Source organism: Pithys albifrons, chromosome 8, assembly GCF_047495875.1.
Source record: "Pithys albifrons albifrons isolate INPA30051 chromosome 8, PitAlb_v1, whole genome shotgun sequence".
In the NCBI taxonomy this organism is placed as follows: domain Eukaryota; kingdom Metazoa; phylum Chordata; class Aves; order Passeriformes; family Thamnophilidae; genus Pithys; species Pithys albifrons.
The window spans coordinates 35,672,042-35,699,397 of NC_092465.1; the positions used below are offsets into that span (position 1 = coordinate 35,672,042).

A 27,356-nucleotide genomic window follows, 5' to 3' on the forward strand; every position below is an offset into this window, starting at 1 on the left:
CCCCACAGTACGGCGTGGACGTGATGGCGCGCGACGCGCACGGGAACACGGCGCTGGCCTACGCGCGCCAGGCCTGCAGCCAGGAGTGCATCGACGTGCTGCTGCAGTACGGCTGCCCCGACGAGCGCTTCGTGCTCATGGCCACCCCCAACCTGGCCAGGAAGAACAACAACCGCAACAACGGCGGCGGCAGGATGCCCGCCATCATCTGAGCCGCGCGCCGCCGCCCGCCGGAGTGACACCCGCACACCCTCCATCCCATCGCAGCCCGCAGGCTCTGTGAGTCCGGCACTCTCCTCTCCCTCTCCCTCCGGTACTGCCAGGCCCGTCTGGCACACGGAGCAGCCCCAAGGCTGCCGGGACGGCCATGGCCGGTGTTTCAGCCACAGCTCCGCGTGGATGGTGACGAGCGGGCGCGGTTGAGTTGGACATGCTGCGTGGCACCAGGACCATGGGAGCGTGGCCGCCCAGTGTGGGGACACGTGGCCACCTGGCACAGGGACACGTGGCTGCCCAGTGTGGGGACACGCAGCCACCTGGCATGGGGACACGTGGCCATCCAGCGTGGGGCCACACGGCCACCTGGCACGGGAACACACAGATCCCTGGCATGGGGACACGTGGCCACCCGGCATGGGGACACGCAGATCCCTGGCATGGGGACACGTGGCCACCCGGCATAGGGACACGCAGATCCCTGGCATGGGGACACGCAGATCCCTGGCACGGGGACACGCAGCTTCCCGCAGGGAGGGAGGGAAGAAGGAAGGAAGGGCGCAGGGAAGGCGAGCGGGAGCAGCAGGAAGGAGAGCCGAGCCAAGCCGAGCCGAGCCAGGGACTCGCCGTGACTGACAGTTAAGCACATCAGTACATTTCACCTCTGCCGAGCGCCCGCCTGGATTCCATTCTCTTCTCTGAAGAGCTTGACGGCATAAATCAGAAGCAAGCACAGAGTTTGTCAGGTTTGAAGCTCCTATGATGGTATGTGTCAAATCAGTTGTAGCTAATCTGTCCAGGGAGAATACTGGCTTCATTACACTTGTATAGTTGAGTTCTTCCAGCATTACTGCTGTTTAATAGAACATGATTAGTCATCACGGAGAAAAAAGCATATTAGCTGAGGAGGTAGTTACATGGCACGCTTCGGTGATTGCTTGGATGTGATTGCAATATTCTTAGAAGCATCATATTATCTCAGACATGTTCTTTCAAGCCCTTGGAGCCCTCCTTTCTAAATTCACTGTCATAATTTAGTATCTGTTTAATTTTTCAGTCCAAAGAGAGGAAATGAGTTGCTGAGTGTTATTTGACTGCAGTCTCCTTGGTGTAAAAACAAAATGGAAAAAATAAATAAGAGTAACTCCGAAACACAAAAAGGAATAATGAATTGCGCTATGGAAAAAACATTTCAAGTACATTTAGTCAAATTAATAAGCGCATTAAAGGCTAATTTTTTTTTTTTTCAGCCAGCAGAAATAGGTTTTGTCATTTTGCCAAGGTAAATTGTGTTGAGTTTTTGGTCACTCCGGTGATGCATTGCCTAACTTATACAGATTTTTGTATTGTGTCTCTAGATTCTATGTATGTAAAATCTATTTGAATTTAAAAAAAACCAGAAATATACATTGATTTTTTTTTTTGTACAGAAAATGACATCTCTGTTAATTTATAAACTGTAATGGATGTGAACTAAATAATGTGCAACTAGTTAGGATCTGTGCATTACAGGTCATTGTACACTGATTATATTCCCAGCAGTGAACTCATTTCCAGAGCCCGTCAGGAACATACCGGGAGGAGATCAGGGCACGCTTGGAGTGGAAAAAAAAAGAGCTGTGAGACCTTTTAGAAAGGAGAAAGAGGCTGTTTCTCAGCACTGTAAATATATTTTAGTCCAGAAGTCAGGAAGCTTTCACAAGCCAAGACAAAAAGCCTGTTCTGGCTGGAGGAAGATCAGGTTTGATTAGGCTCAGAATTGATGGCCTTCAGCAGGGCTCGGCTCAGCTCAGCTCCACTCCCAACTTGGCTGCTTTCAGCAGGAAAAATGGCTTGTGCAAGTGGCCTGGACAGTTCATTTGGATTGCAGGGTTTGATACTTGATTTGGTTGGTTTGGTCTCACCGGGCAGATCCCGGATCCTCCTGCTCTCCCAGCAGTGGGTTCTGGCACAGGGAATCGGCTCGCAGGGTTCGGGCAGGCAGGAAAGGGGATTTTTCCTTTGAAGTGACACACGGCAGTGTGAGGATGGGGGAAGGGAATATCACGGAGAAAGTTGAAAACTCAACTGAATTGGATGGCAAAGGAGCAATTATGTGAAGGCAGTGAGGTGCACACAGCATAGTAATTTGCAGATCTACCTGCTCGGATGTATCCCCAAGCCTTCAGTGCTGCTCTTCCTTGGGGCTCTGCATTCACTCAGCACACAATGGGAGGAGTGTGGCAATTGCCAAATAAACTGTATGTGGACAAAATGCCAAGGAAAAAACAGGATCTGGTTGTCTTAAGGAAGAAAACTAAATCAGAAAATTACGGATTTCCTGTAAATTATTAAATTGTGGTAGAAAAGGGAGCCTCAAGGTGGAAGCACAGGAATTTTGACCAGCTTTTCCTCTTTGGTGGTGTTCTCCTTTTGTACTTTGTTAGTACACAGACCTTGGACTACTTGGGGGAGGGAATCTTCCTTTTTACCCAGTCTAGACTGGCTGCAGCAGAGCCAGGACACAGCTGAGACCCTTCAGACTGGGATAATCTTAAATATTCTTTTTTTTTTAATTAAGGAAAGGTGTCTGTGGTAATTGCTGTTTCTCCATCATTCCCATGCAGCTCCCTGATCTTGGTACTCACGGGTGGTCCTTCAGGAATGGGACCACCCACCCAATGTGCAGCTGATGGGGGTGTCTTGGTGCTCATGAGCTTTACACCCCTCTGGGGGAACCCAGCAGGGATTTGGGAGTGTGATCCCAGAGGTGCTAGAGCTGCCTGCTGTTCCCCTGGGAGCAGCCAGGGCATTTGCACCCGAAACCAAGCCCAGGTTTCAAACCCAGGGCAGGCAGACCTGCCACCGTTGAGTTCTCAGTTCCACTTCAGAGCTGGTTTTTCAAACTCAAGTTATTTTCTGTGCATAATTTGATGCTCTCTTTGGGCCACCTTCCTCTTGCAAAGCTCAGAGGGATGTTGGAGAAACAAGGGCATGCAGATTTCGGGTGCATCAGTTCCATGCTGCTCTCATAAAATACTTCTGAGGGCCACCCTTTTAAAAGCACAGAATATTTTTAAGAGAGGAAATTCCAGTGTATTACAGGGAAAATCAGATATCCAGGCTAGCCAAGGAATATTTTAGTTGAGCAGTAACAGAGCTGTTTTTAACCTGAGCGTGTTTTTCCCTGGCAGGTGTAACCATGTTGAAGCAGAGTAGACCATGTGATGGGGGTCTGCAGGGAGGATTCCCAGCTGTGGATGTGGCAGCAGCAGGAAATCATAGAATATCCTGAGTTGGAAGGGACCCACTGGGTGAGATCACCCAGTGCCATCTGTGCAGGTCAGGAGACACCTTTCCTGCCACCTCAGCTGGTGATGCTCCACCACAGGGGGACAGAGCAAGGGTGTGTTGGCACAGCATCCCCTGTTCAAACAGGTTTGGGGGGAAGGCTGGGAGGGGTGTTGTGGCACTCCTGGCAAGGGAGCTGGGCCAGCACAGGCTCCATCCATCCCCTTCCTGCACAGCAGGGAGAGGAGAGGAGGGGAAAGCCCTTCCCACCGGAGCTGCGAGCTCTGCCTGGGGGGCTTGGCCTTGGGACTCCACATGGTGTTCAGGGTTTGCACTTGGCAGAGGGTGTGCTTGGAGCTGTCCAGTGTGGGATCAACAGCACTGGGAGGTCCTGCAGGGATTGTGGTACCCCTGTTTTCACCCTGTTCACCCAGCTCTTTCTCATGTTTAGCCCCTCTCATTGTTTTTCTGGAACCCCCTTCCCAGGCTGTTCACACGCTCTGACCGTGGTAGGAACAGATCCCACCCAAACTGCCACCCAGAGATAAGAACTCCCAGCAGAAACCTGTCAGCTGGAGTTGTTTTCCCTGAGTCTGGGGCTGGTTTTCACTGCACCCCCATTAACCCTTCCCTTTAAATGTCCCTTCCTCTGCACTTTATCCACAAGGACTAGAACACTAGAGGTGAGTCAGCTGCTCCTGTCACCATCAGCACCTTCCTTCTGTTTTTAATTGCTGTCACACGGTGGGGATGGGTCAGATGTGTCATACCTGGAGCTGAACCTGGATGTTGCTGAGGAGGGTTCACTCCTCCTCACTCTTCATGAAAAAATAAGATCCAACTTGGGAAAATTCAGGGTCCTGCCAGTGCAGGGATTTGGCCAATACCTCCCATTACTGGTTTTCTGATACTTTTGGAAAAAGGGGTCAGAAGAAAAAGCTGTTTGGGGAGAACCTTGGTTATGAACTAGGTGCTGCTCAGAAAGCCAGGTGAGCTCCTGGAAGGTGAGAGAGGATTTTCAAGCATTTGGACATAGTGTATAATAACCATGTAAACATTATTGTTTAATTGGCCATCTTGTCCCCATTTCCTTAAATTATTAGTGTTAGTGCAAAACAGAGAGAGCTTTAGCTGCACTTGGAGATCTCCCGTGGCCAGAGGAAGTTCAGTGTGTTGGGAATTAAAACTGTTGACTTTTTGGTCTGTGTTTTTGCCACTGCCACCTGTGAAAAGACAGAGTTTGCATAAACTAGTTAATTGAGTCTCTCCTATTGGCTGACAGCCTTTGGAGGAGAGCTGAGGGGGAGAGAGCAAAGAGGAAGAAAGAGCAGAGCCTGGGACCTCTATCTGGAGGTGGTGGCCACACCTCCCCAGACAGACATTTCCAGCAGACTCAAAAAAAGGTGAGAGGGCTCAAGCTCTTGGTGTTGGTGTTTTTTTCCCCAAAAAGACAGCAGGGACACCTGCTGTGTGCCAGTGCCTGGAGGATGTAGCCCCTTCTTCAGGGGAGTGTCCTGAGTTGGTAAGACAACCTTACGTAACTCTTTGGTGAGTGGGTGCTTACACATTTGGGCTTATGGCTTTAGTCTCTCTCCTTCTCTCCCTCCCTTCTCTTTGGGTTCCCACCATTTGGTCACTCCTGTTAATAACAATGCTGTTTTTCTGAACTCTCTGCAGTGCTCAGCCTCACTTGTGCAGCAACTGTAGAACCCCCCCGTGACATTCAGTCAGGTCAGGAGAGGAGCAGAAGTGGGAATGCAGGTACGGGCTTGGGAATGATCTCTGGCACTGTAATGTAGTATAATTAGATTCTATGGGGTTGGAATAGCTGCATCTTTTATATTTGTATGGAGATCAGGAGAAATGAAGTACTTTGTAGTTTCTAGTGTAAAGTAGTAATAGTGGAGACAAGCACAGATTTCACAAGGGGGTCCCAGAGGGGCCCTTCCCAAACGTCTCGGGGAGCCGCCTTTGCACCTTAACAGGGATGGTTAGTGGGGTTTATTAGTTGGTCATTGGTGAAATAGTCACTTAATGGGTTGATTAAATGGTTGTTGTCCGTGGAGGGACTCCAGGGAAAGGAGAGGAGTGTTGGGGACCAAACCTGGGGCAGCCTGGCTGGGCTGGAGACAGCCTGCCCATCCTTGTCTCATCCTCAAGCATCTTCCCTCCAGAGGCACTCCAGAGGTTCTTAGGTGGGATCTCTGGCTGTTGGTCTTGGAGCCTCAGTTCCACATCTTCCCTTCCTGGTGATTTGTGGGTAAAAGGTCTTGCGTAGAAAACCCGTTTTTGGATGTTCTTGTGTTTGCGTCATAGCAGGAAAAAATAAAAATGCTCCAGATTAAGGTTCTTTTCAAGGCAGAAAAACACTAAATCACCCCAAATTAAGAGGTTCTGCAAAGAGTTTTGAGTTCTTGAATCCTAAGCTGCCGAAAAGAAGGTTGATTTGAATGGTTTTGTTAGAAAATAATCTCCTGTTTGAAAAAAATATTAGAGGTCATAGAGCAAAACTTTCAAAGGTGTAGGTGGGTGGATTTGTTGGTTTAGGGTACTCTGAGTTTGCTGTTTAGCACAGGCCAGTTTTTGGAGTAAATATTGGGTGGTCTCACGTCAGGACAGTTTACCTTGAGTTGACTGAATCTGTCTCACACTTCGGGCAGGATTTTGGTCAGGATTTTCAGGAGCTGTGAGCAGTTCATGTTTTGAGAGGGGAATTGCATGATTTTTGAAAGTGAAAGGTTGTTTTGGGTGTTCTTTTAGAGCCATCTTCAGCCTCAAGTCACCAGGCATGTTCCTGGTCACCTTGGCTCCATGTTTCATTGCAGGGGGACATGTGGGGGAATTCACTCCCACCATTTCTTGCCATTCCCAGAAAGTTGGGGGCCAGGAGGGAATTCTGCTTGTGGATGGATAAAATAAGAAGGTTTTTGTGTCCCTGAGCACACCTGGTGTGTGTGTGTGTGCCTGGATGTGCCCTCATGCTCTGGGGATGCCCCTGCACACACCAGTCCCCATCCACAGCTGGAGCCAGGGTTGCAGCTGGATGGTCCTGGACAGGCACATTTCCCAGCTGGAATCAGACCAGCCATTCCCAGGAGCACAGGGAGCGGGATGGGGGGCACCAGCTGTGGGGAGATGCAGCAATCTGAGGCTTCCTGCAGCTCAGGACTTACACAGAGACCTTCCTCAGAGGTTTTCCAAAAGTTCAGCTCCTTCAGACACCAACTTTCAACTTGAACTTGGCCTAGGACAGGAGCAGGGCCCCTTGGCTGAGGGGAGAAATCCCAGCTAGCCAGCCCTGGAGGTGGGAAACACCAGGGAAGGAGATTCTGAAGGTGGACAGGAGAGAGTCTTGCAGCTCAGAGGCCCTTTCTGACATCACTTTGTTTGAAATTCAGCTTTCTGGCTGACTCTAGCACGGGGCCAGTGGGCTGCCCTCCTGGGGGACCAGCAATCCTTTGGGTCCTGCTGCTTTCTGGGGGTGGCAGGGGGGAGATGTTTCTGAGGAGCTGTTTCCAGACTCTCTGGCCCCAGAATTTTGCCATGGGGGAGGCACAGACCTCAGGTGAAGCTCAGGAAGGCTTTGCAGGTGCTGAGTAGTCTGGAAACACTTGTCCAAGTGTTGTCCACACCATTTCTACCCTTGCTTTGGTTTATAGTCCTGTCAGGGAGAATCCACAGGGAGAGGGCAGGTCTGGAGGACAGGAGGGGGTGTGGTGGGGACATGGCTGAGTGTGCAGAAATTATAGGAGGATATTTCATTTTCCCCTCCTTCAATTACTTTGAGATGCTGCTCAAAGCCCCCCCCCAGGCATTTTTTCTCAGTATCCAGAAATTCAGATGGATCCTCTGTTGTATCTGCTGAGCTCATTTGGTAATCCATGGGGGGAACTGGGTGTCCCCATCCTCTGAAAGCACAGGGCCCTTTGCTCCGTGGAAGAACCAGGTTCCTGGGGTTCTGGATGCACTGGGGGCAGCTCTCCTTTGCTGTGTCAGTGGCAGGAGCACCTTTCACTGCTGGACACGCAGGTGGTGCACAAGCTGGAGGGGTGCTGGGGAGAGGAGTGTCCTCCAAAACCCCAGGGACTGGTTCTGTGTCAGTGCTGCCTTTGCAGGGGGGTTGGCATTGCCAGGGCCTTGGCTGTGGCTCCTGCTGGGCTGCAGTGGGGGCTGAGCGTGTCCCAAACTCTCTGCTGTGCCCTCCCCAGGCAGAACAGCCCCGAGGGGGCACAGTCAGCTCTACCCTGACCCCTGAGGGCACAGGTTGGCCCCTGGGTCCAGCCAGGTGCTTGTCTGAGGTTCAATCCACTGGGCACCTTTATTTGGGAAGTGCCGTCGGGAAGCGGATGATGCATTTGCTGTTCCTTTTTCCTTTATTCCTTATAACCTGTGACTGCCTGCAAAGGCTGGATTTGACATTCAGCCCCCAAGTCTTTCAGGTTTTCCTGCTTTGTGATGTTTGTCTTTCTGGTTGGGCTGGGGAGAAGGGAGCCCAGGTGAGTGGGGACACCCCAGACCTCTGCTCAGGGTGGGGTCCCTGGCACAGGGCAAGGCTTTAGAGCAAGTTTAGGGTTGTTAGGGGGTTTTTTGTTTCTTTTCTGTTTCTGTAAATAATAATGTATAAATGATGACAAGACAGTGTGGAAATTCTAAAAAAAAAAAGGAAAAAAAAAGTCTTTTGTTGTTGTTTTTATATTACCTCATTCAGCAAGTTTGTTTTACAATGACTCAATGATGCTTTATTTATATTGTTTGTACTGTAATTAAACCGATTGACAAACATTTCACTTTGCTTGTTGTTTCATATGATTTGGGTTTGATTAAGTATTGCCAGTTTGTATTATGTTCCCCTTTCCTCCCTCTCCACGTTGAGATTTTTTGTGTCAGTTGTACAGTATTCTGAATAATTAAAAAAATTAAAAATAATGAAAAAAAAGAGAACAAAAAGTTGTAAAGTACTGCAGAGAGAGGCTGCTATATTATATAGGTCTCTTTCTAATAAAGACAAGAAAACTTGTTGGGTTGCAGCTTGTTCTTTGCTGAGTCTTGGTTGTTTTTGAGCTCCACCTGCCCTGGCCCTTCTTCTCTTCCTGCCCACGATGAGATCCTGTCACTGCTGCCAGTAATAAAGATGAGGAATTGCCCCAGACCTGCCACATCAGAAGAGCCAGTAATGGTGCAAATTGATAAATTAAAAAGCAATCAGTCAAGCCCACCATAATGGTGTATATCTAAGAGTTCTGGAAGTGCTTGTGAAGTGAGTGACAGATCCCCCAGCCAAAAATCTGTGAGCTTTCATTAAAACCAGTTTCTCTCCCCTGCAAGAGAGAGCAGTAAATGTTGCACCTTGGCTTTAAGAGTCTCTGGAGGTGATCCAAGGAATTAGGCCAGTAACGGTTCCATCTGTATCTGCTAAATTGGTTGAAATGATCATTTAAAGTAAGAATAATAAAACATCTTTAAGGTCATGATATGGTATGGTCTAATCACTTCTTTGAAGGGAAATCACAGCCCTCCATTAGGCTGCTCCGAACAAGTCCTTTAAAGTCTCAACAATGGGCAACTGATGGACATTTGTTTACAGATTTAAAGGTCTTGTCCCAGGGACATCCCAAGGAGGAATCGGGAATCTGAGGAGGCTCAAGGAGGAGACAAACTATTGCCCTGGCACCAAAGGTTGAAGGTGAGATGGGGTAGGGAGCAGGAGGTGATGGGTTTTCTCTGGAGCCCACTGGGAACTCTCCAGAGGGTCCCTGCCTGGGCCATCGTGTCCTGGGGGGTGGCAGAAGGATTTGTGGTCCCAGTGGTGCAGAAGGAAATTCCCTGAGGGTGAAGGAGCAGTGAGGGCCCAAGGTGGGTACAGGGAGAACAGCAGGGAAAATGCAGTAAATCTGCATTAATGGGTGGGAGGGTGTTAAATAACATGCCTGGCGTGAGGAAAGAAATACAAGATTTAGAGATCTGTAAGGACACCTTAGAATGAGACAACCAGCACTGTGGTCTGGCCACCTGTGCTTGTCCACCTCACACAAAACAAAGCAGGGAAGTTCATTTTGTGAGAAGGGTGGCCATGTCAAATCTTAAGGGGAAGCAGAGGTGGGAGGAGTGTGGAATTGCCCTCAAAAAGAGACCCAGAGTGGAGAATATGATAAAAACAGACAAGCAGTGGAGAAGCAGCAGTTTGGCAATGTCTCCTTTCCTGGCCTTGCACTCTACACTGGGCTGATGACACCGAAGGGCAGCAGGGTCAGAACCAGCCAAGATGTGTCTCAGGACCTCAGTGCAGCTGCATCTCAGTCCAGAGAGACCTGGCCAAGGTTGGAGAGGTGAGTTTGTGTGGCACTGCCACAGGGTGGGGTCTGGGTTTGGAGTTATCTTTCACTCCTGCTCGTGCCTTGGCCTAAATATGTTCATTCCTGAGGTTACTGCCTGTCCCAGCCAGTCCCCCCTGTTGGCTCTGTCCTCCCATGGGCATTTGGCCAGGCTTTGGAGGAACTTCCCCTCCCTTCTCCCCAGTGCTCCAGGGAGGCTGTAGCAGGACTCTGAGGGATGAAAAACTGCTTGTGGGTGCTGTTTTTACCCTTTTATTTGGCTCACGTGGCTGTTTTGTCAGGCAGCAGCCACATTCCTTTGTTCCTGGAAGGTTTTCCCACCCGGTTCCACCCCACAGGGGGTGGGTGCTCTGTGTCTCCCCTTCTGGATTTGAACTGTGAACTTGGAACGTGGGAGAACTTCTTTTGGATTCCCCCTGGGTGTAAAGCTGCACTAGTGCTCTTTTTTCAGGAATCATCTGTCCCTCCCCTCCTTTGCTCTCCTGAAGGGGTGTGGGGTTTGATTTTGTGATGGGCATGGCTGGCTGCTCTGTCTCTAACAACCCTCCTAAGATCCGGCGTCTCCTGGAGGATCCTGGTGCCGAGGGATGGTGCAGCAGATTTAAGGATGCCTTTCATGCCCACATTTCTCAGTGTACCCCAAGCCCACCCCCAGGTACCCCTGAAACGCTCCCAGCTGGTGGCATTCACTGATACCTTGGAAGAAAAGAAAGTATCCTACTGCAAAGCAACAGGGGTCAGAAAGAGGTTTTGAAGGAAAACTATTGATTCCCATAATGGGAGTAGTGGGAACATCCACGGGTTTTCTTTCTTTCTTTTTAAGGAAAAAAGCAATTCCTAAAGTGAGTTGCTCTGTTGCTCTGCCACGAGGCCTTGCTGTGCATTTCCACCCTCGTCTGCAAAGGGTTGACTCTGATGGGCACTGAGAGCACCAGCTCTCAGGAAACCTTCTCCTCCAGAGCCCACAAACGCGTCACTCATGCCAGACTCACTCATGACTCGGTGGCAGGAGCTGGAATCGGTGCCCAGTGATGCTCCTCAGACACTTGGTGTTACCCTGATTGGGAGACACCCAGCAGAGCTCTGGGCTGGGGAGCAGGATGTCCCACACAAAGCTCTTCTAAGCCCAGCACCACCTGCCTTTGAGGTCATCCTTCTGCTCTTTATTCTGTTTCTGTGGTGGATCTCAGGCACGGGGTGTTTGCAGGAAGAAGCAGATTACGCGGTTTTTTCCCGGTGAAGCATCGATCGCAATTCCCACCTGAGCAATGCCCAGAACAAGCCTTTGGAGAATCATTTAGGTTGGAAAGACCTTTAGGATCATTGAATCCAAACACAAGAGAGCAAGCACAGGCTGCAGGAGTTACCAGGAGGGCGCGGTAGGGAATGTGGCTACTGGTGAAAGCGCTGGAAGTGCGGTGGGAAAAACCAGGAGCCCACGCGGGCTGCGAATCCCCCCAGGCACTCATTGATCTGCCCCGATGTCCAGTAAAGCCTTAATTGCCCAATAAATGCAGCCACAGTAACCGCACTTGATGTGCCAGCAATTAGCACTTCTTTATTTGCATTCTGCCCCCCGACTTCCAGGTCTGTGTGGTTTGAAGCCGGGGAGACTCCCTGGGTTTGCCAAAGGGAGGAAGAGGAGGGCTGAGGAGGTGATGCTGCCCTCGGGGCAGGAGGGCAGGAGGGCTGCGGGGCTGCAGATCCACCTGCAGGGCTGTCCCGGTGCTCAGGGACTTCCAGGGAACACCCCGAGCCCGGGAATGCTGTCCCGGTGCTCCGGAATCGCCGCTGCCTTCCAGGGAACACCCCGAGCCCGGGAATGCTGTCCCGGTGCTTCGGGATCGCCGCTGCCTTCCAGGGAACACCCCGAGCCCGGGAATGCTGTCCCGGTGCTTCGGGATCGCCGCTGCCTTCCAGGGAACACCCCGAGCCCGGGAATGCTGTCCCGGTGCTCCGGAATCGCCGCTGCCTTCCAGGGAACACCCCGAGCCCGGGAATGCTGTCCCGGTGCTCCGGAATCGCCGCTGCCCCGAGCCCGGAGTGCTCGAACCTTCGGAGCTGCTGCCACCGAGGGCTGCTGATGTTGCTCGGCTGAAGAGAATCTCCTGATCACCTTCTGCAGCAGAAAATGGTCGTTTTGGTGCTGGAGCAAACAGTTCACATCGTTTTGGAGGATTAGTGGAAATCAAAGGCCAGAAATTTTGATCTAATGAAGCAAGGGCTGGGATTGCAAGCAGCCTCAAGCTGCCAGAGCCAGAGAAGGATGAGGTGGAGAGAAAAGCATCCTGCCTGATGCCCACTGGCAGCTGCCAGGATGGGGAAGTGCAGCAGGAGGGAGAGAGAGGGGGGTCCCAAATGCCAAAGCACCTCATCCTGCAATGCTGCCAGCGTCGGCTTGGTCTGAAATGGAAAATTACACCCCTGAGAGCCCTTGGGGTTGTGCTGGGATGAGGAAGCCCATCAGCGTTTTGGGGAGGTCCCCAAGTGCTCCCTGGGAGTGGGAGAGAAGGCTGCACCTGCCACGGGAAAGGAGGGAGAGCAGCCTGTCTGAGCCAAAAGGTAAAATACAGCCACCCAGCCCCTGAACAGGCTGTCTATGGAGGCACCTGCAGGTTTTTGGAAGCTGGGGACTGCAGAGGGATTGTGCTGCCAGACAGCCTGGGGAGTGACCCAACAGGGCAATCCCCCCACAGGAGCCCAGGGGAGCGTGGGGGACCCCGAGGGCTGCTGGGCATCACCCCAGAGGGATGAGCCTCTCCGACTGCTGCTGAGAAAAGTGGATTTCAGCACCACCTTCCTTCCCACCCCAGCAGCTCCCCTCCCCTTCCTCCTCCTCCTCCTCCTCCCCACCAGAGCTGCAGCATCCACAGCTCCCGCTCTGCAGATCCAACTGGTAATGACCGGGCTGATTGACTGCAGATTTCCCTGTAACTGAGCTTAATTAGCAAGCTAATCAGGTCTGGAGATGGTTCCAATTTATTTATTGGCTGATGGCTGCCACTAATCGGCCTGGCCAGTTAATACTGGCAGCGCTGAGCTTTGTGCCAGGTGAACAAACCCATCAGGATTCCATCCTTGCCGGGGTGTGGGCACAGGGTGGCACCCACGGCGTCCCCTCCCTGTGAGGTGAGGGGAGGGCTGAGCACCGTGCCCAGGTCAGACCAGCTCTGGCTCACCAGCAGGATGATGTTTGCAGGCAAAGGCAGAAAAGGAGCGTGTTCTTTGCACATAACAGCTCAAACCCCCAAAATAGTCCTTGTGGCAGGGACGAGGCAGCCAAAGGCAGTGTCGTCGTGGGTCACCGTCAGAAGAGGTGACCTCTTACAACTTGCACTTCTCAGTTCCCTCCAGCTGTGCAAAAGAGATTTAAAAGAGGATTTTATTTTGCTTTTGAAAAAGAAAATTAAGGAAAATATTTCTGGATTTTTCTTTTCCCCTGGAATTTCTGGGAAAGTGCTGGTAGTGTTCTGTGGGTGCTGGAGCATCTCTGAGCTGATGGAGGATGAGGGAAGGCAAGGGGAAGGGGGAGCACTGGTGGTTGGCACAGCCTGTCTCTCTCCCAAGTGTTGGGGAGCAGGGAAGGAGGACTTAAAGCCAGAGTTAAAACTCCCTTCCTTGGCTGCTGGCCCTGCAGGTGTCCCACCAATCTCTGGGTGTGGGACAGAGATGTGTGTGTGGGATGGCAAAAGCAAAGAAAGGAAGGGACTGGGATTTCCACACCTTCCTTCCCTGCTGTAGTGAGGAAGCAAAGGGAGGATGGAAAGGGAGACATGGCAAAACAGCTGGAGAAGGCCCTGGTATGGCAGAAACCCACCCTTGGCTAAAGCATCTCTTTCCTGAAGGCATCTGGCCCCGAGCTGACAACCCAGAGAAGGATGGAGGGAGCCCCCTCATGCCTTGTTAGTTGGCTCTGATCTGTAATGGTTCTCCGTATTTTAAGGAAAATAAAAACCAAACCCCCCAAAAAAACCCCAAACAAAAACACCAAAAAAACCAAGAAGGGAAACAGGCCCTGCCTCTAACAGGCCTGAGCTGCTGGCACTGCCCCCCATGCTGCATCCTTCTGTTGCTTCGAGGGATTCCCTCCCTTCAGTGCCAGGATCTGCCCCTGCAATGACACTTCTGGGCAATAATCGAGTCATTTCTGACCCTCCTCTCTCTGATGAGGCAGGTGGGTGTCAGAGCACTGGAAGTTCTGAGGGGCTGCAGACCCTCTCTGGACCTGGCACCTTGGTGACAACGGGTGACAATTCCTGCCTGTGTGGGACTTGCCCAGTGCCAACAACCAGTGGGGCCAGAGGGAGCACCCTCCTACTACTGTAGCCACTGACACCTCATCCGTGAAGTGTCCCAGGCCAGGTTGGACGGGGCTTGGAGCACCCTGGGACAGTGGGAGGTGTCCCTGCCATGGCAGGGGATGGCACTGGATGGACTTTAAGGCCCCTCTCAACCCAAACCAGTCTGAGATTCTCAGGAGTTGTGGGGCATCCTGCCCTGGGGTTTCCAGGTGATGGAGCTGATCCATTCCAGGCAGGGAGGTGGGGAATCATGAGCTGGATGAAGCCAGAACCCCCCGCCCCGAGGCAGGGGATGCTCGTGGCACTGGGGGAGCAGAGGAAGGAGGGTGGGTTTCATCACTGCAGCTCTGAAATCTCTTCTGGAGAGGGTTATTAGAGGGAGTAATTGGGATCACCTTACTTTACAAATGTTACTTTGCAGAATGAGGCAGCAAGACAGATAGATCTCAACTATTATTCATTAAGGAAAGTCCTTTATAAATCCCAAATTAACAATTTCTCTTAGAGAGAGAGTTCCTATTACCCTTCTTTCACAGGAACTTATTGCCGCTTTGGAAACGGGGAAATATGAAAATAATTGGGGAGGGGGGAGAAATAGCAGCCATGGGCTTAGGAGCTGAGCATCTGTTTAAAAAAAAATACAGCTGTGTGTCTAAAAAATGACCATTAGCCTAATTCAGAGGGGCAATGTTTTTGACAGATACTGTTAGACCAGGGCCATAACGACGTTCAGAAAAGCCCGAGTGGCTTCTTAGCACTGAAGGGGCTATTTGTAAATGTTCTGGCTCCGCGGCACAGCTACAAGTGGGGAGGGTTTGCAGGAGGTCTCTGCTCTCATCCCTGCTGTCTGTGCCAAGGGATGGATTATGGGCATGGGGCAGAGAGCTGCTGTTACTGGTTGGACTGGGGAACTCTTTGCACTGGGCCTTGCTTTGGGGCAGTGCAGTGATTTCATTATTTTGGGGAGTGTTGCTGCATACTGAGGATCTGTCCTGGCTTTTGGGGAGGGGAGAGAGTTTCAATCCAGATCCTTTTGCTTTTTTGGGTGAAAAACACTGATAAAAAGATGGTGGGTTTAATTGTTTGTGGGGTTTTTTTCAAGAAGTGGGGGAAAACCAAACAGTTATTGCCATGTGAAAACTCTAGGGTGCCTTCCAGGTTTGGTGCAGGGCATGGAATTTCGGCAGGAGGGAGAGCTGTGTATGGGCTGTGTATTTACAAGGTGCATTCCCCACAGCTGCCAAATTTTGGGGTGCTGGGCCATGCTCTGGGGACGTGTCCAAGAGGGTTTGGCACAAAGAGATGTTGATGTTGCCCAGAGAAGTCGACTGGTTCATTCTGAGGTGAGGTTGCCAGCAGAATAAAAAGCCATCACCTAATTTGTAAAAACATACCCATGACTTCTTTTGGCTCTTCTGGGAATACCAGCAAAGGAGGCTGATGTCTCTCAAAGGAGTTTGGAGGCTATACCCACCTTTTCCCACAATCTGTCTGAAATTGGGTGTGTTTGCAGCAAGAACAGACTTCCTGAACTGCAAAGATTTCTATTTAAACTCAGGTGGACAGTTTGTCACCCCGGGTTATGGTAACTTTCTAAAAAATTAAATCACTGCTAATGCCCCTTTTGGGGAGCCCATTTTTGGGGGTGTTGGTCCCTTCTAGAGCTGACTGGGGGCTGCAGGCACTTGGCATCACACACTCACTCTGCGACCTCCAGCTCTTTCCTGCTGATCGCACTCTCCTGGAAAATTATAAATGGGAGTCCCCGGGTTGCCTTTTGCTCCGTTAATTAATAGGATTGGAGCACTCAAACTGCTCCCCCCGAGTCGGCCGTCGGCCCTTGGCCACTCACTCAGGCCCCTCGCCACCAATTCCCCCGTCCTGGCAGCTCAGCGTAAACACCCCATATTTTACTGCCGTTTTCAGATGATTCCCCTGCCTTGTCATTATTTACCCGAGGGCCGGGGGGGGATTAATTCCAAGCGCCCGTTCCCCCGCGGATGGTGCCGTGCCCTCGCTCCGAGGCGCGTCCGTGCCCTGGCAGCGCATCCATCCCCTGGCAGCGCAGAATCCCAGCGCCGATCCAGGTCCGCCCGCCCGCCGGGGAGGAACACGCCGTGAGCCGGGGCTGCTCCTCTTCCTCTGCTTCCTCTGTAACAACGAGGGCTGAGGGGCTGGCCCGGCCCTGCCCGCGCCGGGGACACGGCCCTGCGGGCACAGGGGGGCCCCGGGCACCGGCGGGAGCAGCTCCGGGGGCTGCCCGGGGGGCTCAGCCCCAGCCCCGGCCCCGGCTCTGGCAGCGCTGCGAGGGCATCAGCCTGGCTGTGCCCAGGGATTTTTCCCACCTCGGGTTGTGTGCAGAAGGGCACTCGGGGTCCTGCGTGCCCCTCAGGAGGATGCTCTTACTGGAGGGGTTTGCTTGTAGCTAAAATCTCTACAGATTTTATAAAAGTCTGTGTAGGTTCTATAGAATCGTTCTGCTTTTAGCTAAAATACTCCCTTCTGCATGGTTTTATCTACATGACTGGAGTTGGGAGTGAGGGAACCAAGGAAACACCGCGTTTTAATTCGGAGATGAGATGTTGGGAGCTAAAGCAGAGGTTTAAAGTCCACGTGGCTCCATTAAAAAAAAAAAAAAAGAAGAAAAAAACCCCACACCAAAACAACAAGACAACAAAACAAAACTAGCGTCCATCCATCCTTCCTCCAACAGGCCTTTTGCTTCTCCTCTTCCCAGGCTGAGCCCCGCGGAAAGTTTGGGCGAGTAAGTTCGCGGAGCCGGAGGGAGGGCGGCACAGATCGATTGGCGCGTTTAATAGGATCAGGTCAGTGTAATCCTGTTTTAGCCATTGTAATTCAGGCAGCCAAGGAGACCTCAAACTATAGGGGAAGGGGCTTTTAAAACCTCAGCGGTGCTGCCACAAAGCCAGAGGCTGGGGCCGGGACAAAAGCGGGAGAGAGGATGAAGTGGCTTGAAATAAATAGATTAAGGCTCTCTATGGGCCGGGCGTAGCGGGAGGGAGAAAAGAGCAAGCGAGGGGCGGGCGAGCGACCCGCGGCCGCGGGAGGGGACGAAGGGACCTGGCACCCACGGGGGGCACGGGCTGGCCGGGCAGAGCATCCCCTCCCGCCGTGGGGCGGGTTCCTGCCCCCTCCCCGAGCCCCTCCGCGCGTGTTTCCGAAGGCTTGGGATAGGCAATCAATTTTTATGATGCAATTTATAATTCATACAGGTTGTCTTCGTACATATGGTGTTGCTTTTGTGTGTCAGGGTGCCGGGTGCTTTATGACGGTGACGGTGGGGATTTGCACTGCCGGCCCTTGCCGGCTCCATCGCCCTCCTCGGCGGGGATGAGGATGGGCACGGCCCCATGGGGCGCTCGGGGGGGGCCCGACGCGGGGCACAGCCACTCCTGAGGGCCGGGCGACTCTTCCAGGCGGCGGTTTGCCCCCGTTGGGGATGCTCAGTCTCGGCAGGGATTTTCCTGGGGGGTGCAGACCCCTCGCCCCTCTCTCCAGGCACTGGGGGCGGCCCCACTGCAGGGGATGCTCTGCCCGGAGGCTCCCAGGGGTATCGCCACCCGAGGGGAGGGTCAGCACCCCCTGCCCGGGCACAAAGGGGGCCTTGTCGGCGGGGCAGCCTCACCCCCGGGGGCAGCAGGGGCAGGTAAAAGGCACAAAGCGCAGCCTGGCCGGTCCCGGCTGAAATAATTAACCCAATTAAGTCAGTACAAACAGAAACAAGGCGGAAGGCAGGGCTGCCCTCCCCGAGGAAGCGGAGCTCCCCTCGCCCGCCCTGCCGTGAGTTTGCCCGGGCTCTGCGGCAGCCCTGGCATGCGGTGGGTTTGCCGGGTCACTGCGGCGAGGGGTGAGAGGAGGGGGATTTAAAAGCTGTGATGTCTTATTTAAGAGCGAGGCAGAGGCAGCGTCCTCCCAGCCCCGCCGCAGAGGGGTCGCCTCCTCCCGTCCCCACAGTCCGGGACTGCTGAGCGGCAGCGGCTTGGGGGGAAAAATATATCTGTGTTTATAAAGGGATTTTGCTGAGGCTGGCGGAGGTGAGGAGCGCAGGAACAGGGCAGCCTTCCTTCCCCACGACTCTGCGCTGTGCTGTGCGCGCCGGCATCGCGGCCGCGCTCCCCGAGCACTGCAATTATTTGATCTGCAGATGTAAGAGGAATTTATTGTAACAACAAATATAGTGATGTCAAAACCCAACCTTGGATTAAAGCCGGCAGCCAAAGGGGAAGTGTATTAATTTCAAACAGCATCAGAGGCCAGTGCCTATTAGGACGAGCTATTCTTCAGACCCCCCCATCAGAATTAATCATTGGGAGTTAATTTGAAGCTCAGACAAGTTGCTGTTAATTTAGTGCAGGGAGGACGGGATGGAATAAAAAGCTGAGGTGCTGGCCGGGCCTCCTGGGTCTCATTAATCAGCGAGCTGAGACGGCCTGGCTTGATTACAATTTGCAAAAAAATTCATTAGAGCCTGGGCGATTGACAATTTTTCTCTCTGCCTGTGATCTGACTCATTAGGCAGCCAAATGAAAGCCATGATGATGGTGATGATGACAGCTATCAACCCCCTCGCTTGTTTATCTCCTTCTCCTCCGGCCCCCGGCCCGGGGCTCCCCCCTCCAGCCCCGAAGCTCCACTCCTGGAATAAAAGGGGGGGCGAAGGGGGACCCCAACCCGCGGAGTAAATAACTTTCCAGTGCCTGGGGCCGATGCCGCCTTGTAGAGGGAGGGATGCCCGGGGGGGGACAGGGGTGAGGAGCAGCTGCTCCGCCCTAAAATGCAGCCCACCCGGCCAGCGTGGGGGGCACAGCCGGGGGGGGAGGGGGGCACGGCCGCGCTGTCGCCCGCCCGAGCACCGAAAGCGAACCGAAATAAATTCAAATAGCTCAATACAGAATTGTTTTAACGCGCGCCGAAGAGGAGCAGCGCTGGGAAACCTCGGAGGGCGGACACGGGTGGGTTTGTCCCACGCGTGTCCCGACTCCCCTTTCCCTCCCGCGCAAAAACGAAACGAAACATTATTATTAGTAATATTTTTTTCGGAGCAGCGGGCAGTGGCGGCGGCTGCCGAAACGACTGGAATTACGTGTAATTTCCCACTAATCCCCGCGTGTCCGCGGGTGCCCGTGGGGCCGGCAGCGATGCCGCCCGCGGCCGTGCTGGTTTGGGGAGCGGCTGGTGGGAACAGGGACCCCCCGCTGCCCCCCCGGGGCCGCCGCCAACCCCCTCCGACCCACACAAAATAATAGCAATTATTATCATTATAATAAACGATGAAGCGCGAAGGCTACAAGGGACGTGACCCTGCCAGCCGTGGGTTTACTCACCGGAGCCTGACCCGGGAGCGAGTGATCCCCCCGGTTTAATTTTAATAGACCACCCCCAAAACCCCGTTTTCCTCGGGAAATTTTAATTCCAAATCGCCGCCGCCAGTGACACGGTGGCAGCGGCAGCGGTGGATGCAGCCGGGATGCGTAAAACGGGAAGAAAAAACGGGATGAAAAGGATGCGGGAAGGGGGGGGATGCGGGACCCTTCGGCGACGAGAGCGGGCGCGGGGCTGGAGGGGCGGCTGAACTCTCCTGAACCCCCAACCACAGGGCTGGAGGGGCGGCTGAGCCCCCAGTACGGGGCTGGAGAGTCGGGGGAGGCTGTGGGGGTGCTCCCTATTCCCCCCCTCCCCGAGGCCATCCCCCTTTAGTCACACAAAAAGCCTTTATCCAGCTTTCCCATCCCGCACAAGAAAAACAAAACAAAAAAAGGAAACTTTCCGGCCTGTTTCCCCCCTCCCCGACAATAAATGCGGCTTCGTTTAAAAAAAAAAAAAAAAAAAGGCAATAGGCGAGAGCAGCATCGCTCCGGCAGCGCAGGAGGGGAAAAGAAATCAGCTCAACGCCAAATCCTGGACAGAACAGCCGAGGGCTGGAGGGTTTTTTTTTTGTCTTTTTTTTTTTTTAGTCTTTGTTTCTTTGTCGGTTTTTATTCACAAGACTTAGTTTGCGTTTAAATTTCATAACTTATAAAGAAATAAGCTACATTGAAATAAATTAAACACAATAGAGAAGATCGTGCTGCTATTTTTTTTTTGCCTTTTTCCCCCCCTCCCTCTCTCTTTCTTTTAAACATGGCTTGGTAGAATAGGCAAACCAAATCGACAGAAAGCCAGGCAAAAAATAGATTTCAAAACTCGTCCCCCAGTGCCTGCCACTCAGCCATCGGCAAGAAAACCAAACAATAAAAAAGGCATGAAATGAAACTCTTAGTTTTCTTTCCGCGGTTTTGTGTTTTGTTTTCCTTGTTTTGTTCTCTTGTCTTTTGGTTTTTTTACCTTTCACCCCCGGTAAGAAAGAAAACCCAAAAGATGGCTAAAGGCGCTGCGGGTGTCGCTGGGGATGCTCCGGCGAGGGGGATCCAGCGCCGACACCGCAGCACATCCACAGTGCCCACCGCAGCCCGGGCAGCGCGGGGGGGTCCAAAGCGGGGCAGCGCAGTGATAAACATCTGTGTGTGTGTCTCTTCCAGCCTTTGATATTCCTGCTCCGAACCAAAACAGCTTCCCAGCCTCTCTCCCTCGCAGACTCTCGCTTGACTCAGTAAGTGGAAAGTTTCGCTTTAAAGTTCGCTCGTGGCGGGGATTTGCCAAGCGCTCGCGTGGGGTTTTTGTCTCGTTGGCTGCTGTTTGGTTTAGGGTTTTTTTAATTTACTTTTTTTTGCTTCTCCTATTTTTATTTTTGTTCGCGTGGGTTGCTTTTAAACCCCGATTTGGAAACTTTTCCCGTAAAAACTTGTGGCTCTGAGCGTAGGGAGAGATCAGGGTCGGGCTTGCTCCAGCTGCTGGTGCTGACTCCTGATCGCAAACCTGCTGACGTGCACCGGGATGGGGACCACGATCTTAGGGTTTCGGGAGGGTTCCCCTGTCTTGGAGTTGGCGTTGCCCGCCTTGACCCGTTTCCATTTAGCCCGTCTGTTCTGGAACCAGATTTTCACCTGCACCTCGCTGAGTTTGAGGGCGTGAGCGATCTGGGACCTCTCCGTCAGGGACAGGTACTTTTTGCAGTGAAACTCCTTTTCCAGCTCCAGCAGCTGCTCGCTGGTGAAGGCTGTTCGCCTCCGCCGGTTTTTGCCCGTGGATGTGGTGTTGGTGGAATTGGGGGGGTTCTGGGGGTTCTCCTCCAGCGCGTTGCCAGAGTCCTCTTCCTTGTGAGCCGCCTGGCCGGGGATGTTGTCGTCCGAGCTATAGTCTAGATCGCTGTCCATGGAGAAACTTTCCTCCTTGCCCTTCGCATCCTCTTCTGCTTTGGGATCCTCCTTGCCCTGGCCCCGCAGAGCCCCGGCTGAAAGGGAAGCAGGAGGCCTTTCGTTAGCTGCGGGTCCCCTCCGTGCCGCGGCCCCCGCGCCCCCCGCCCTGCGGCTCCGGCCCCCGAAAATTGATGGCTTTGGCATTTTTTTTCCCGCGGATCTTTCGGTTGGATTTATTCTATTGATAGTTTTCCGAGCGGCAGGAGCTCAAACCTCCCTCCTCCTCGGCCCAGCGGCCCCCCGGGGCCAGCCCTGTCTCCTCCCGGGGGTCCCTCCTGCCCCCGACCCCCACAGCCCGCCCCGCCGGGGCGATGCGCGGAGCGGGCAGCGGGTCCCCCATCTCCCCCCCGCCGGCACCGGCGCTCACTCACCGAGGGAAGCCTGGACGGCGTCGGCGGCGGGGAAAGGCAGGAGGGCTCCGTCCTTGCCCAGGAAGGCTTTGCCATCGTCGCCGCCGCCGTCCGGGGGTATCCCCTCGGCTTTCTCGAAGTTCCCGGGGGGTGCGAACTTCCTGGCGGCCTCCTGGTGCTGGGGCGAGGCGGGGAAGGTGCCGGGCAGCGTGGCCATGAGGGTGGAGGTGAGGGCCATGCCCTGGGCCAGGCTGGAGCAGAAGCCAGTGGGCAGGCTGGGCAGCTGGTGGTGGTGCGGGTGCGCGGGGGGCAGCGCGGGCTGCAGCGCGCCCTGCGGCAGCGCGGGCGGCGGCGGCGGCGGCGGCGGCAGCACCACGGGCCGGTAGGGCATGAACATGGGGTAGCCGGTGTAGACGAAGTGGCCGGGAGCGGGCGGCGGGGGGCTGCCGATGAGCGAGTCGATGCTGAAGGCCGTGCTGCTTCCCAGCGGGCGCTGCATCATCATCAGCGAGGGCTGGAAAGCCGCGCTCATGCCGGAGCGGCGGCGGGAGCGGGCGGGCGAGCGACCACCTTCCTCCTCCTCCTCCTCCTGCTGCTGCTCCTCCTGGCCGCCGCCGTCCGCGAGCCGCTGAGCGCGGGGCTGAGCGCGGGGCAGAGCCGGGGCGGAGCGGGGCCGCGGCCCCACAGCCCGGCGGGCTCCCGCACGTCGGGGCCGCCCGCACGTCGGGGCCGCCCCCGCGGAGCCGCCGCTCTGCCCGCCCGGCGCGCCCGCCGCCCATTCACCGACTGCGCGCCTGGGAACCGGCCCGCGCACGTGCCCGCCGCCGCCGCCGCCCATTGGCGGGCAGCGCGCGGGGGGCGGGGCCTGCCGGAGAGGCCACGCCCCTCGTGCCCCCCCCCCCCCCCCGGCCCATTCACGCCGGCCCGGACGGGGCGTCCCACGCGTGTCCCCCGGGCGGGCGACAGTCCCCGTCACACACCGACCTGGGGCCTCCCAAGCATCGCACACACCGACCCGGGGCCTCCGAACCATTAAAACCCCCCTTTTCCCCCCAGCAAACCCCCTTTTTCTTGTTTTTTTATTTTAATTCACGCTCCCCTCTCCTCTTTTTTTGCCCCCCTCTTCCCCTCTTTCCCTCTTTTTTTTTTCTTTTTCTGAAAAGCCCCCAAATAGGCTCCATGTGGTTCTGGGTAAAGTCAGCCCCTGGCTTGGCTTTGAAATTGCTTCTGCAATTATGTAAAAGAGCCATTCAGCAACACGGCGGAATTAAAAGCGATGGAGGGCTGCTCCCTTTTCTCCGGCGAGCTTCTCATGTTGGCCGGCTCAAAGCCTTTTCCAACACGACGTCTTTGGCGAGGACAAAAGCTGGGACAAAAAAAAAGGGGTGGGGGGGAGAGGAAAAAAAAAAGCTCCCAAACTTGTAAATTGAACGTCAAGGGAACTTTACACAATTTCAAAGGCCATAAATAATGATAAAGGGACCAGGCGAAGAGGCAAACCCAGGCAATTAATGGAGGTTCCCAAGCAAAGATCAAGTGCTTTGGAAAATAAAATTAAATGCAAAAAAAAAAAAAAAAGGAAGGGGGAGGGAAAAGAAAGGAGAAAGGAGAGGGGTGGGATCCCTCCTGCCTTTGGGAAGTTGAAGTCTTCCCGGGACAATGGTGCTGGCTGTGCCTCTGGGCTTGGCTTTGGAGGCGTTCTGCACACAAGCCCCGACTTAAAGTGCTTTCTGGCTGGGCGGGAGGGTCCCCCAAAACCAAGAGTCAGCAGGAAACCCTTCCTTGCCTGGCCTGTCCTCTTGGGAAGCTCCAACTCATCCACTGTTCGTTTCCAGTTAACGGAGGCTCCTGTTTTCCAGGGGAGGATGGAGGATGTCAGGCTGGGGGCTGCACATCCCGGGAGGAAGGTGACCTGCCCATGGCAGTGGCTGGGGGTGACAAGGATTGGGACAACCATGCTCTGTTCCTCAAACCCTGCCCCTCTTGGCCAGCCACCCTCCAGGCCCCCAAAACCTCCGAGGGCACGTGGGGTGAGGGTGATGCCTCCAGCTGGGCACGTGGGGTGAGGGTGATGCCTCCAACTCTGGCAGGGCTGTACATCCCAAAGGACCACCCCCCTCCCCGAAGATTTTACATCCCGCAAAATGTGCCCTTTGGGGTTTGTGCTCTGGGAAGGGGTACCACAACCTCCCTCCCAGCCCTGGCAAGTGGCATTTGCAGTCCTCCCAAAAAACCCTTTCCCTGCTAATTCCTACCACCGAAGCTCGTTGGCTTCCCCAAACCGGGGGCTGGGGCTGCCCCCCGACCCATGCCCGGATATCTGGGTCAGTTTATCCCTCCACATTTCCACCCAACATCTGAAAACGTTCTTTTCTTGGCAGAAACGATTAGAGGGGGGTTATTTCTTTGGGGCCTTGACGCAGTTTTGCCACCCAGTCCTGCACGTGGCTCCCCATCCCTGCCTTGATGCAGCTTTTGGGGTACCGAGCCCTGCTGGTCCCCCACGGCGTGAATTCCGGGGTTCCTCCTTCTCCAGTGCTGGAGAAACCGTTTTTCCCGGAGGTGTGGCCCGCAGGACAGGGTGGATGGCCATGGAAACAGCTGCTGCTGGGGATGGGGGGGGTTGTGTGGTGTGTGCACGAACACTTTTGGGGCCTATCTCTGACTTCAGGGGACTGGGAAAAGTTTACTTATCCAGCTCATTTCCATATGTCCCGGCTCAGTCTCTCGGAGCCACCATATGTGCAGCGTTCGGGGTTTTTCCCAGCACGGCGAGGGTTGGATCTCCCCCGTCGATGCTTCCGGGCCGCGCGTGTGGGTTTTTTCCCTCTCCCCTTCCTCGTGATCCCGCAGGCATTGCCCGATCGCAGCCCTCTCTGCCTCCCTCTCTGCCTCCCTCTCTGCCTCCCTCTCCTGCCTCCCTCTCCTCTCCTGCCTCCCTCTCCTGCCTCCCTCTCCTCTCCTGCCTCCCTCTCCTCTCCTGCCTCCCTCTCCTGCCTCCCTCTCCTCTCCTGCCTCCCTCTCCTGCCTCCCTCTCCTCTCCTGCCTCCCTCTCCTACCTCCCTCTCCTCTCCTGCCTCCCTCTCCTGCCTCCCTCTCCTCTCTGCCTCCCTCTTCTGCCTCCCTCTCCTCTCCTGCCTCCCTCTCCTGCCTCCCTCTCCTCTCCTGCCTCCCTCTCTGCCTCCCTCTCTGGCTCCCTCTCTGCCTCCCTCTCCTTCCCACCGCCGCGGATGGAGCCGCTCTGAGCCCTCCAGCCCCTGGATCAGCAGCATCCCATCCCTGCTCATTCCCAAACAGGCCGAGCTGGCTGGAAATCCGTGCGGAGAAGCGAAGCTTTCGTTTAAACAGCAATGCGAATGAGAGGGCGAAAAAATAATCCTCTCTTTTCAGGAACCCACGTTATATTGCGGAAAGGGAGAGATAATTAGGCACGGTAATCCGGCAGGGCATGGAAATGTGTACCAACACCCAGCTCCTGCAGCTGTTTTTATTGTCAGCCCTCTTCAAAATTTGCCCACAAACAAGTGCCTTTGCAAGACGGGAGTATTATTTCGGGCAAGAATAGGCTTTTTGTTCGGCACATAATTAGCTGATTTTTCTCCCGGAGAAAAACGCCGGCGATCTCTGATTGTCGGAGGAGCAACCGGAGCGTGATTGTGCCTGGGAAGTGTAACAGGCGTGAGGGAGGCGAGGGCAAGGCAGGGCAGGGCAGGGGAGTCCCACGGAGGGACCCCCAAAGCCACCGGGACGCGCCGGGAGCCTTTCCCAGGGGGGCTAAATGTAAATATAGCGCGGAAATCAACACTTTGGAGGGGGATGCTCGGCTGGGGAGGAGCCCCTTTTCCCCACGGACAGCCTGGCTGGTCCCAGCCTGAAATGTGGCACCAAAATGCTGCTCCGGGAGGCTCCCGAGTCACCGGAATTAGGGAATGCTGAAGAGCAGGTGGGTTCCAGCAGGTTTTGTCCCCCCCAAAAAACATTCTTAGGAGAAGAGCAGCGGGTATGTGGAGGCATCTTTGAACTGGGCAGATTTTGGGGGGTGTCTGTGACTCTGGTGGTCTCCTGGCTGGGGGGGAGAGACTGTGGGCTAAATAAACCCCCAGATCAGAGTGGAGAGAGGGTTTTTGGAGTGAAGAAGTGAAAGAAGGGAGCCATGAAGGAAGAGGAAAAGTGGGATGTGCTTGAGCCCTTCCAGCTGGGAATCCATCGGGTGGCAGAGCTCAGAGCATCCCTCCACCTGGGCCCAGGAGCTGCTCCCGGCCCTTTGGGCGCCTCCAGGCTCTGTGGATTTCCATGGACCCCATGGAACGGTGTCCGTCCTCCCACGGGGCACGGGGAGGGGGGGTGTGCATTATTTGGAGGAGCGTCTGAGCTGCTGCTGCTCCCCGAGGACGGTGAGGAGGGATGGGGGAGACAGCTCAGTAGTTTTCCTGCAGGTATTAATACCAGTGACTTTATCAAAAGCGAAACTCAGGCTTGCAAAGGCTCTGCCGAGCTAATTCTTGCATCCGCTGGGGAAATTTTAATTGCGTGGGAAATGTCACCAAAATCATCTCACCCCACTGAGCTTTTAAAGTGAGGGTTTTTTTTCTAGGAAAGGCGAGCGAGCAAGAGGAGTGAGCTACCCCCCAAAAATCAGTGTGTATTTAATGAGGCAGGGATGAGGTGTGAGCACTGAGCGCCAAACCCGGGGATGCAGCCGGGGCTTTCCATCCTACACCTCGGCCATCCCTGCGGGGAAGGGGGAGGCGTTTTGCTGCGTGGCCGTGGGGTTATTTCAGCCTTTTGGGGCTGCGGGAGGTGGGAGGAAGAGGGCTGGGGACGTGGGAGGGCAGGATTTAGCCCCTGGCTGTGGGAATAGCGACGCACATGGAAGGGTGCCCGCCGCGGGCTGCGCCCCCCGCCCCACGCGTGCCCGCGGGAAACCCCCTCCCACCTCCGCCTTCGCTTCCCAAGCAGGGATAGAGAAAGGCAAACCAAAACAGAAAACATTCCCCCAACCCCTCAGTCGTCGCTTAATCCCATTAACTCCTCGGCGTGCTCCCGTTTGCGCTCCCGGCAGCGCCCCCGGCCCGGAGCGGCCCCATCGCGGGCTCAGTCGCGACTCCGGACGGGAGACCCCCCGACCCCCCCGGGCGTCCCCGCAACTCCCACCCGTGCCCCGCGGATGTGCCGCCACTTATTGGCAGTTTATTTTTTCTGTGTGGGTTTTTCCCCCCCTTTATTCTCTTTTTCCTCTTTTTTCCTCCTTCCCCGCCCCCTTTTCCCCTTTCCCCGCTCCTCATTTTTTTTTTGTTTTTTAACAAACTCGGAGGCGGTCGGGATTTTCGGGTGTGAAAAAACGACGATAAAAGAGTAAAAATAACACCGGGCAGGTAAAAAAAAAGAGCCAAAAAGAAAAAAAGAAAAAATTGTGCTTCCATAATCCCGGTTCATGTCCCGAAATTCGTTCGGATAAGAGGAAATAGGCTATTTAAAAAATGATTTTAAATGGATACATATTTAGATAACCGGAGTCCAAATATTTTAAGAGTCTTAAAGGAGACCTTAATCAAATGCATCGCTGCGGAG

General features: G+C 54.3%; 2 protein-coding genes across 7 annotated transcripts in view; one reads left to right on the forward strand and one right to left on the reverse strand.

Moving 5' to 3' along the window:
* AGAP1 (ArfGAP with GTPase domain, ankyrin repeat and PH domain 1) overlaps positions 1–8,503 on the forward strand; it is a 320,698-nt gene extending 312,195 nt beyond the window's left edge. For all 6 annotated transcript variants that reach the window (XM_071562998.1, XM_071562999.1, XM_071563000.1 and 3 more), the window contains one exon: positions 9–8,503. In XM_071562998.1, the coding sequence (XP_071419099.1) occupies positions 9–212 (204 nt within the window). In that variant the 3' untranslated portion in view covers positions 213–8,503. The remainder of the gene's footprint in view (positions 1–8) is intronic.
* Positions 8,504–20,596: 12,093 nt separating this feature from the next.
* Positions 20,597–22,317, reverse strand: GBX2 (gastrulation brain homeobox 2). The gene is made up of 2 exons (XM_071562299.1): positions 21,807–22,317; positions 20,597–21,470 (listed from the first exon to the last, which is right to left on the reverse strand). The coding sequence occupies exons 1-2, from the start codon at positions 22,315–22,317 to the stop codon at positions 20,947–20,949; spliced, it is 1,035 nt and encodes a 344-aa protein (XP_071418400.1). The 3' UTR covers positions 20,597–20,946.
* Positions 22,318–27,356: the final 5,039 nt, after the last annotated feature.

Excerpts from the sequence above, each read along its gene's own strand:
- GBX2 (XM_071562299.1), bottom strand. The coding sequence starts at position 22,317 with ATGAGCGCGGCTTTCCAGCCCTCGCTGATGATGATGCAGCGCCCGCTG. Across the intron at positions 21,471-21,806 it reads CGCCGTCCAGGCTTCCCTCG|CCGGGGCTCTGCGGGGCCAG; the intron begins GTGAGTGAGCGC and ends CTTCCCTTTCAG.